Genomic DNA, 10000 nt, shown 5'->3' with positions numbered 1-10000 from the left:
GAAGGAGGATAATAATTCGGAGGAGGAGGAGAAGGAAGAGGAGGGGGATGATAATTCGGAGAAGGAGGAGGAGGAGGATAATTCTGAGGAGGAGGAAGAGGATAATAATTCGAAGAAGGAGGATAATAATTAGGAGGAGGAGGAGGCGGATGATAATTCGGAGAAGGAGGAGGAGGAGGAGGATAATTCGGAGGAGGAGGATAATGATTCGGAGAAGGAGGATAATCATTCATTCATTCAGATGAAGGAGAAGGAGGAGGATAATAATTCGGAGTAGGAGGAGGAGGAGGATAATAATTCGGAGAAGGAAGAGGAGGAGGAGCATAAAAATTGTGAGGAGGAGGAGGAGGAGGATAATAATAATTCGGAGAAGGAAGAAGATGAGGAGGAGGATTATAATTCGGAGAAGGAGGAGGAGGAGCATAAAAATTGTGAGGAGGATAATAATTCTGAGAAGGAAGAAGAGGAGGAGGAGGATAATTCGGAGAAGGAGGAGGAGGAGGAGGATAATAATTTCGGAGAAGGAGGAGGAGGAGGAGGATAATAATTCGGAGTAGGAGGAGGAGGAGGAGGATAATAATTCGGAGAAGGAGGAGGAGGAGGAGGATAATAATTCTTTGAAGAAGGAGAAGGAGGAGAAAAATAATGCGGAGAAGGAGGAGGAAAAGGAGGATAATGATTCGGAGAAGGAGGAGGAGGAGGATAATAATGCGGAGAAGGAGGAGTAGGAGGAGGATAATGATTCGGAGAAGAAGGAGGAGGATAATAATAATTCGGAAAAGAAGGAGGCGGAGGAGAAGAATTTGGAGAAGGAGGAGGAGGAGGATAATAATTCGGAGAAGAAGGAGGAGGAGGAGGAGGATAATAATTCGGAGAAGAAGGAGGAGGAGGAGGAGGAGGAGAAGAAGAATTTGGAGAAGGAGGAGGAGGAGGATAATAATTCTTAGAAGAAGGAGAAGGAGGAGGAGGGTAATAATTCGAAGGAGGAGGATAATACTAATAATGATGAAAATTATAATAAAGATGAGGATGATGATAACTAATACTAATGATAAGAAGAGTACGAATAAGAAGAACTGATAATAATAATGATAGGACAATAAGAAATAAAACTATTATAATATAACTATTATAAAAAATAATGAAAATAATTATTATCATAATAATGCCATTCATAAGAATAATAGTAGTAGTATTGATAATTATTATAATAACAATAATAATGAGGAGGATAATGATAATGATAATGATAATAATGATGATGAAGATAATGATAATGACAATAATAATAATGTCTACAATAATATAAAACTCGGATTAAAGGCATAAAATTAATCATTTCACTTACTCATTTCACTTGACTCATTTCTGCTTTAATTCTCTTTCGTGTATCAACAGAAAATGCTTGAGAGTTAATTAAGGTGAGATTAGAAAAATGTGAAGGGCAGTGCAGAATGACAGAGAAACTAGGTCGTTTGTGAATTCTTTCTCTTTTTCGTTGTTTCTCGATTTTCCTTTTACTCTCTCCCTTGTACACACACACACACACACACACACACACACACACACACACACACACACATATATATATATATATATATATATATATATATATATATATATATATATATATGTGTGTGTGTGTGTGTGTGTGTGTGTGTGGTGAGTGTGTGTGTGTGTGTGTGTGCATATATATATATATATATATATATATATATATATATATATATATATATATATATATATATACATATATGTATTTATATCTACCTTTCTCTCTCTCTCTCTATCTATCTCTATCTCTCTTTCACTCTCTTCATCTCTCTCTCCATCTCTCTCTCCATCTCTCTCTCTCTCTCTCTCTCTCTCTCTCTCTCTCTCTCTCTCTCTCTCTCTCTCTCTCTCTCTCTCTCTCTCTCTCTCTCTCTCTCTCTCTCTCTCTCTCTCTTTCTTCCATCTTATCCCCTTGTGGCCTACCTAATTATTTCCAATCTGCCTTTGAATTCACCAACAAGGAAAAAACTATACAACTTTTCTAATACTCTTCATTAAAAAAATAAAAAGAATAGAACTAAAAAAAAAAACTTTTTCACCGAACTGAGATTAGTGTTTGAGAAGTTTTGTGACAAAGAGAGCCACATGCTAAGCCTCGACGCCATACAAAAGTTCCCGCCATTTTCAACGACATTTTAGCAGGCGCGGAGTCAAATTTAAATGTCGATATCTTATATTTAATTTGTTTTTTCTATTTATCTACTAATCAATTGATTTACTTATTTTTATATTTATTTTCGTTCTCTAGTTCACCAGTTACTTTTTCGAGGTAGAAATGAGCTGGTTAGGAGTTGAAGAGTTATATGATTTTTTTTTTTTTCTTTCTTTCTTTGTTATTTTGTTTCTTCGTCTATATCGCAAATTATGTTTCTCGCGTGACCATTTGTACCACCGCCAAGGAAATTATGTTTTGGTAGCGTTGGTTAGTTAGTTAGTTTGTTAGCAGAACAACTCCAAAAGTTATGAAAAGATTTTTATTAAATTTTCACCATTGATGTGTCTTAGCCTAGATGCCATTAAATTTTGGCAATCATTAACCAGGCATTATTTCATTGATTGCATCAATTACCCTTAATACCAAGGCAATATGGCAATAACTGTTATTATTATCATTACCTGTACTAACTCAGCCAAAGAGGTTGTGGTTGCTGACGTCACCAGCGTACGTGAGAAAAGGGACAATTTAATGTTATTCTTCGTGTGAATAATTTATTGCATTAGTGACCTGGGTGCTTCTAGATTATGTGTAATTTATTGTTTGTTTGTGTGTGTGTGTTCGTGTGTGTGCGTGCGTGCGTGCGTGCGTGTGTGTGTGCGTGCGTGCGTGTGTTCGTGTGCTATTACTCTTATTCTTATTACCTACTTTTCATTCTTATTTACAGAACCCAGAATAAAACCAAAGAAACCAAATCAGCACAAAAGAAAAAAAAATCCAAAATGGAGCTCGCAGACGGCGTCACCAACACAGCCTACGAGACACATGACACTAACCTGCATGACGAGACGAGCCTCCGCCCCCCCACGTCGAGCGCAGAACGAGAAAAGGGTGATGGAGAAAGTGGTGATAAAAGTGGTGATCTTCAGAGAGTTTCCGAGGTGAACAAGAACAGAAAAGTGGTGTTCATGGGCAGCGGTGACATGACCCTGGCCTTGTCTATTGCCATGAGCAGGTCACGTCTTCAGCCTGTGGTCGGGAGCAGGAACCCAGACCGGGCTAGGTAAGGAACTGCATGGGATTGCATGGCTAGTTGTCATGGGACTGCATGACTGTAGTTTGTAAATGTGTGTCTGTTTGTGTGTTTTATATTTTTCGTAATCTATTTGTCTTTTGCTTTTCATACTTTCTTACAGAATCTGGAACCAAAGTTCGTGCATGAAAATTTAGGGAATAAGAAAGAGAGTGCATAACTGTAGTGTTTCGTTAATGATTTTTTGAAAAAGGAGAGAGAAGCATGACTATAGAATTTCGTTCATGAATTCTTAAAAAAAAAGATATGCAAGACTGTAGTGTTTCCTTCGTGAATTAGAAAAAAAAAAAGAGAGAAGAGAGAGAGAGAGAGAGAAATATGCATGACTATAGTGTTTCGTTCATGAATTTGAAAAAAAAAAGATACATGACTATAGTATTTCGTTCATGAATTCTGTAAAAAGAGATGCATGACTGTACAGCTTCGTTCATGAATTAAAGAGAGAGAGAGAGAGACGCATGACTATAGTGTTTCGTTCATGAATTCTTAAAAAAAAAAAAAAAAAAAACATGCATGACTGTGGTGTTTCGTTCATTAATTCTTAAAAAAAAAACATGCATGACTGTGGTGTTTCGTTCATTAATTCTTAAAAAAAAACATGCATGACTGTGGTGTTTCGTTCATTAATTCTTAAAAAAAAAAAAACATGCATGACTGTGGTGTTTCGTTCATTAATTCTTAAAAAAAAAACATGCATGACTGTGGTGTTTCGTTCATTAATTCTTAAAAAAAAAAACATGCATGACTGTGGTGTTTCGTTCATTAATTCTTAAAAAAAAAAAACATGCATGACTGTGGTGTTTCGTTCATTAATTCTTAAAAAAAAAAACATGCATGACTGTGGTGTTTCGTTCATTAATTCTTAAAAAAAAAAAAACATGCATGACTGTGGTGTTTCGTTCATTAATTCTTAAAAAAAAACATGCATGACTGTGGTGTTTCGTTCATTAATTCTTAAAAAAAAAAAACATGCATGACTGTGGTGTTTCGTTCATTAATTCTTAAAAAAAAAAAAAACATGCATGACTGTGGTGTTTCGTTCATTAATTCTTAAAAAAAAAAAAACATGCATGACTGTGGTGTTTCGTTCATTAATTCTTAAAAAAAAACATGCATGACTGTGGTGTTTCGTTCATTAATTCTTAAAAAAAAAAACATGCATGACTGTGGTGTTTCGTTCATTAATTCTTAAAAAAAAACATGCATGACTGTGGTGTTTCGTTCATTAATTCTTAAAAAAAAACATGCATGACTGTGGTGTTTCGTTCATTAATTCTTAAAAAAAAAAAACATGCATGACTGTGGTGTTTCGTTCATTAATTCTTAAAAAAAAAAACATGCATGACTGTGGTGTTTCGTTCATTAATTCTTAAAAAAAAAAACATGCATGACTGTGGTGTTTCGTTCATTAATTCTTAAAAAAAAAAAACATGCATGACTGTGGTGTTTCGTTCATTAATTCTTAAAAAAAAACATGCATGACTGTGGTGTTTCGTTCATTAATTCTTAAAAAAAAAACATGCATGACTGTGGTGTTTCGTTCATTAATTCTTAAAAAAAAAAAACATGCATGACTGTGGTGTTTCGTTCATTAATTCTTAAAAAAAAAACATGCATGACTGTGGTGTTTCGTTCATTAATTCTTAAAAAAAAAAAACATGCATGACTGTGGTGTTTCGTTCATTAATTCTTAAAAAAAAAAAACATGCATGACTGTGGTGTTTCGTTCATTAATTCTTAAAAAAAAACATGCATGACTGTGGTGTTTCGTTCATTAATTCTTAAAAAAAAAAACATGCATGACTGTGGTGTTTCGTTCATTAATTCTTAAAAAAAAACATGCATGACTGTGGTGTTTCGTTCATTAATTCTTAAAAAAAAAAAAACATGCATGACTGTGGTGTTTCGTTCATTAATTCTTAAAAAAAAAAAAAACATGCATGACTGTGGTGTTTCGTTCATTAATTCTTAAAAAAAAAAAAACATGCATGACTGTGGTGTTTCGTTCATTAATTCTTAAAAAAAAACATGCATGACTGTGGTGTTTCGTTCATTAATTCTTAAAAAAAAAAAACATGCATGACTGTGGTGTTTCGTTCATTAATTCTTAAAAAAAAAAACATGCATGACTGTGGTGTTTCGTTCATTAATTCTTAAAAAAAAAAAACATGCATGACTGTGGTGTTTCGTTCATTAATTCTTAAAAAAAAAAAAAAACATGCATGACTGTGGTGTTTCGTTCATTAATTCTTAAAAAAAAAAAACATGCATGACTGTGGTGTTTCGTTCATTAATTCTTAAAAAAAAAAAACATGCATGACTGTGGTGTTTCGTTCATTAATTCTTAAAAAAAAAACATGCATGACTGTGGTGTTTCGTTCATTAATTCTTAAAAAAAAAAAACATGCATGACTGTGGTGTTTCGTTCATTAATTCTTAAAAAAAAAAAAACATGCATGACTGTGGTGTTTCGTTCATTAATTCTTAAAAAAAAACATGCATGACTGTGGTGTTTCGTTCATTAATTCTTAAAAAAAAAAAACATGCATGACTGTGGTGTTTCGTTCATTAATTCTTAAAAAAAAAAAAACATGCATGACTGTGGTGTTTCGTTCATTAATTCTTAAAAAAAAAAAACATGCATGACTGTGGTGTTTCGTTCATTAATTCTTAAAAAAAAAAACATGCATGACTGTGGTGTTTCGTTCATTAATTCTTAAAAAAAAAAACATGCATGACTGTGGTGTTTCGTTCATTAATTCTTAAAAAAAAACATGCATGACTGTGGTGTTTCGTTCATTAATTCTTAAAAAAAAAAAAACATGCATGACTGTGGTGTTTCGTTCATTAATTCTTAAAAAAAAAAAAACATGCATGACTGTGGTGTTTCGTTCATTAATTCTTAAAAAAAAAAAAACATGCATGACTGTGGTGTTTCGTTCATTAATTCTTAAAAAAAAAACATGCATGACTGTGGTGTTTCGTTCATTAATTCTTAAAAAAAAAACATGCATGACTGTGGTGTTTCGTTCATTAATTCTTAAAAAAAAAAACATGCATGACTGTGGTGTTTCGTTCATTAATTCTTAAAAAAAAAAACATGCATGACTGTGGTGTTTCGTTCATTAATTCTTAAAAAAAAAAACATGCATGACTGTGGTGTTTCGTTCATTAATTCTTAAAAAAAAAAACATGCATGACTGTGGTGTTTCGTTCATTAATTCTTAAAAAAAAAACATGCATGACTGTGGTGTTTCGTTCATTAATTCTTAAAAAAAAAAAACATGCATGACTGTGGTGTTTCGTTCATTAATTCTTAAAAAAAAAAAACATGCATGACTGTGGTGTTTCGTTCATTAATTCTTAAAAAAAAAAAACATGCATGACTGTGGTGTTTCGTTCATTAATTCTTAAAAAAAAAAAACATGCATGACTGTGGTGTTTCGTTCATTAATTCTTAAAAAAAAAACATGCATGACTGTGGTGTTTCGTTCATTAATTCTTAAAAAAAAAACATGCATGACTGTGGTGTTTCGTTCATTAATTCTTAAAAAAAAAAACATGCATGACTGTGGTGTTTCGTTCATGAATTCTTAAAAAAAAAACATGCATGACTGTGGTGTTTCGTTCATGAATTCTTAAAAAAAAAACATGCATGACTGTGGTGTTTCGTTCATTAATTCTTAAAAAAAAACATGCATGACTGTGGTGTTTCGTTCATGAATTCTTAAAAAAAAAACATGCATGACTGTGGTGTTTCGTTCATGAATTCTTAAAAAAAAAACATGCATGACTGTGGTGTTTCGTTCATTAATTCTTAAAAAAAAACATGCATGACTGTGGTGTTTCGTTCATTAATTCTTAAAAAAAAAAAACATGCATGACTGTGGTGTTTCGTTCATGAATTCTTAAAAAAAAAACATGCATGACTGTGGTGTTTCGTTCATGAATTCTTAAAAAAAAAAAAAACATGCATGACTGTGGTGTTTCGTGCATGAATTCTAAAATCAGATTGTGGCGCTTCGTGTGTAAATACTTAGAGAACAGAATACACGGAATACACGAGTCTATTTAACATTGCATGACTTATTTCATAGGAGTAACATGAGTGTGATATGAGTCTGACGTGCTGCCTTGGTGCTTACGTATTTCTTAGTAAAATTTGATGTTGATATGACTGAAGTGAGTGGATAGGCGTGGAAAGAAAATTAAATTAAAACTCAAATTAAAACTCAACATCTGCCATCCAACAGAAAGCAAGAGGTGTACGGGTAACTAATATAAATATCTATATGAAAAGGGAACGCCATTTCATTCAATTTTCAATTTCTATAAATGTACCCTCACTTTTTTCCCCTTTTAAAGCTATATCACATATTTTCTTTGAATCAAAATTCAACATTTGATATCCAACAGAAAACAAGAGATGTACGGGTAACTAATATAAAAATCTATATGAAAAGGGAACGACATTTCATTCAATTTTCAATTTCTATTAATGTACCCTCACTTTTTTTCCCCTTTTAAAGCTATATCACATATTTTCTTTAAATCAAAATTCAACATTTTATATCCAACAGAAAACAAGAGGTGTACGGGTAACTAATAAAAAAAATATATACTTGAAAAAGGGGACTGACATTTCATTCAATTTTCGATAATTGTACCCTCACTTTTTTTTCCCCTTAAAGCTATATCACTTATCGTATTTTCCGCTTCACTTTCTTTTCATAACACTATTCCTTCAACGCAGAGGCCGGTTGAAGGAGGTTGCTATGGTGACGACAGTGAACGAAGCACTTTCTCACAGTGATATGGTGATTCTGGCCATCCCCGCTGATCACCATCATTCTTTACCTCGCCAGGAACTCAAAAACAAAATCGTGGTGGATATTAGTAACAGGTAAATGTGTGGAATATAAGGATTTATAGAATTGACATCGATCATAGTTTCCCCTGTTTATCTTGAGTAACTTTTTTAAAACTCTTATCTCCTGTATTTTTTCACCATTGTCTTCAGTATCAATTTTTCAACCAGTATCTTCAATCTATTTTTTTCAACTATTATCCTCAATAATGATTTTTCAACCATTATCTTTAGCATTATTTTTCAAACATTATCTTCAATAATCATTTTTCAACCATCGTCTTCATTTTTAAACATTATCTTCAAATCATTTTTAACAATTATTTCCAATACTAATTTTCAACCATTATCTTAAATATTTTTTTTTTCAAATATCTTCAGCATTTTTTTTTCAAATATGTTCACTTCATTTTTCAACCATTATCTTCAATATTTTTTCAACCATTATCTTTAATAATAATTGTTCAACCATTATCTTTAGTAAAAAAATCATTATTATCTTCAACAATAATTTTCTTTAAAAACAATATATAAATAAGAAAAATAAACAAAACACCGCCAACTTCTCTTCCGTTCCTCCTAGATCCCCGGGCTCCTCCTCCAAGGACCTCAGCCTCGCCGAAAGACTTCAGGAGGTTCTACCGGAGAGTCACGTGGTCAAGGCCTTCAACACGATCTCAGCCTACGCCCTCCAGCACGGCAATATCCAGGGCAGCCGGGAGGTAAGGTCATAGGGCAAAGTTTCGAGGGAATGGGAACTGGGAGGAAGATCATCTTTTTGTTTTTTTTCTTTTCTTTCTTTCTTTCTTTCTTTCTTTCTTTCTTTCTTTCTTTCTTTCTTTCTTTCTTTCTTTCTTTCTTTCTTTCTTTCTTTTCTTTCTTCCTTCCTTTCTTTTGTTTTCTTTCTTTTATTTTCTTTCTTTCTTTCTTTCTTTCTCTCTTTCCTTCCTGCTTCCTTTTATCTCGTTCTTCTCTCTCTCTCTCTCTCTCCCTCTCCCTCCCTCTCTGTCTCTCTCTCTCTCTCTCTCTCTCTCTCTCTCTCTCTCTCTCTCTCTCTCTCTCTCTCTCTCTCTCTCTCTCTCTCTCTCTCTCTCTCTCTCATTCCAGATATTCTTACTCATGAACACTCGAGTACGTAAACCCATGCGAAAGCGGTGATGGAGCCTCGACTTCCGATTACTTATTTATCAAGCACTGTAGTTGTTGCTTCTTTCTTTCTTTCTTTTTATTTGCAAATTTATTACTTGTATTACAGTTTGGTATAAATTCCTACTTCATGATATACAGGTAATTATTCATCTTTATCTCCAATAACGCCGAAATCTTGGCCCTGGCGTCGTCTTCGTATCATTTGCGGTAATGGTGGCAATACTGCGTTCGAATTAGAACTCAGTGGTGCTGAAGTGAGCTCCCCGCGAGACCAAATAATTAATTATCTTTCAACAATAAAGAGTGACATGTCTGTGATTACTTGATATGTGATGTCAAGATCGACCTTCATCAATCTGGCAATTAAAGGAGGATTATCGAAGGGATTTATAATTCAAAAGACTGGATTCCTGATGTTCGCGGTTGAGTTAAGATTGTCCTATTTATCCAACAGCAATTTCCCTCACATACTAATTTTACCCTAAATACAGGGCTGGCCGCTTTTCCGTATCAGCAATTCCGCCGGTCTCTAAAGGCCCTATCACGCTAGCACTTTTTCCGTCAATTTTTTTCGTTTCCGAATGAACTCCGTTCGGAAATCATGTAAACAAACATGGCGCTTTCGGAGTGAGGTCCCGGGAATCACACGAACATTCTCATACATATTACGTTATTTTAAAGA

The 10000-nt window shown here is 33.7% G+C and overlaps 1 protein-coding gene across 1 annotated transcript in view; it reads left to right on the top strand.

Moving 5' to 3' along the window:
- Positions 1 to 2942: 2942 nt before the first annotated feature.
- The window catches only part of LOC113823528 (metalloreductase STEAP4), a 21211-nt gene continuing 14153 nt past the window's right edge, over positions 2943 to 10000 (top strand). The window contains exons 1-3 of the mRNA XM_027376191.2: positions 2943 to 3272; positions 8056 to 8205; positions 8753 to 8891. Of these exons, the coding sequence (XP_027231992.2) occupies positions 2992 to 3272; positions 8056 to 8205; positions 8753 to 8891 (570 nt within the window). The 5' untranslated portion in view covers positions 2943 to 2991. The remainder of the gene's footprint in view (positions 3273 to 8055; positions 8206 to 8752; positions 8892 to 10000) is intronic.

This window comes from Penaeus vannamei, chromosome 40 (assembly GCF_042767895.1).
Source record: "Penaeus vannamei isolate JL-2024 chromosome 40, ASM4276789v1, whole genome shotgun sequence".
In the NCBI taxonomy this organism is placed as follows: domain Eukaryota; kingdom Metazoa; phylum Arthropoda; class Malacostraca; order Decapoda; family Penaeidae; genus Penaeus; species Penaeus vannamei.
Note: the sequence above shows the minus strand (reverse complement) of the source record. Positions and strands in the feature narration are given on the sequence as shown.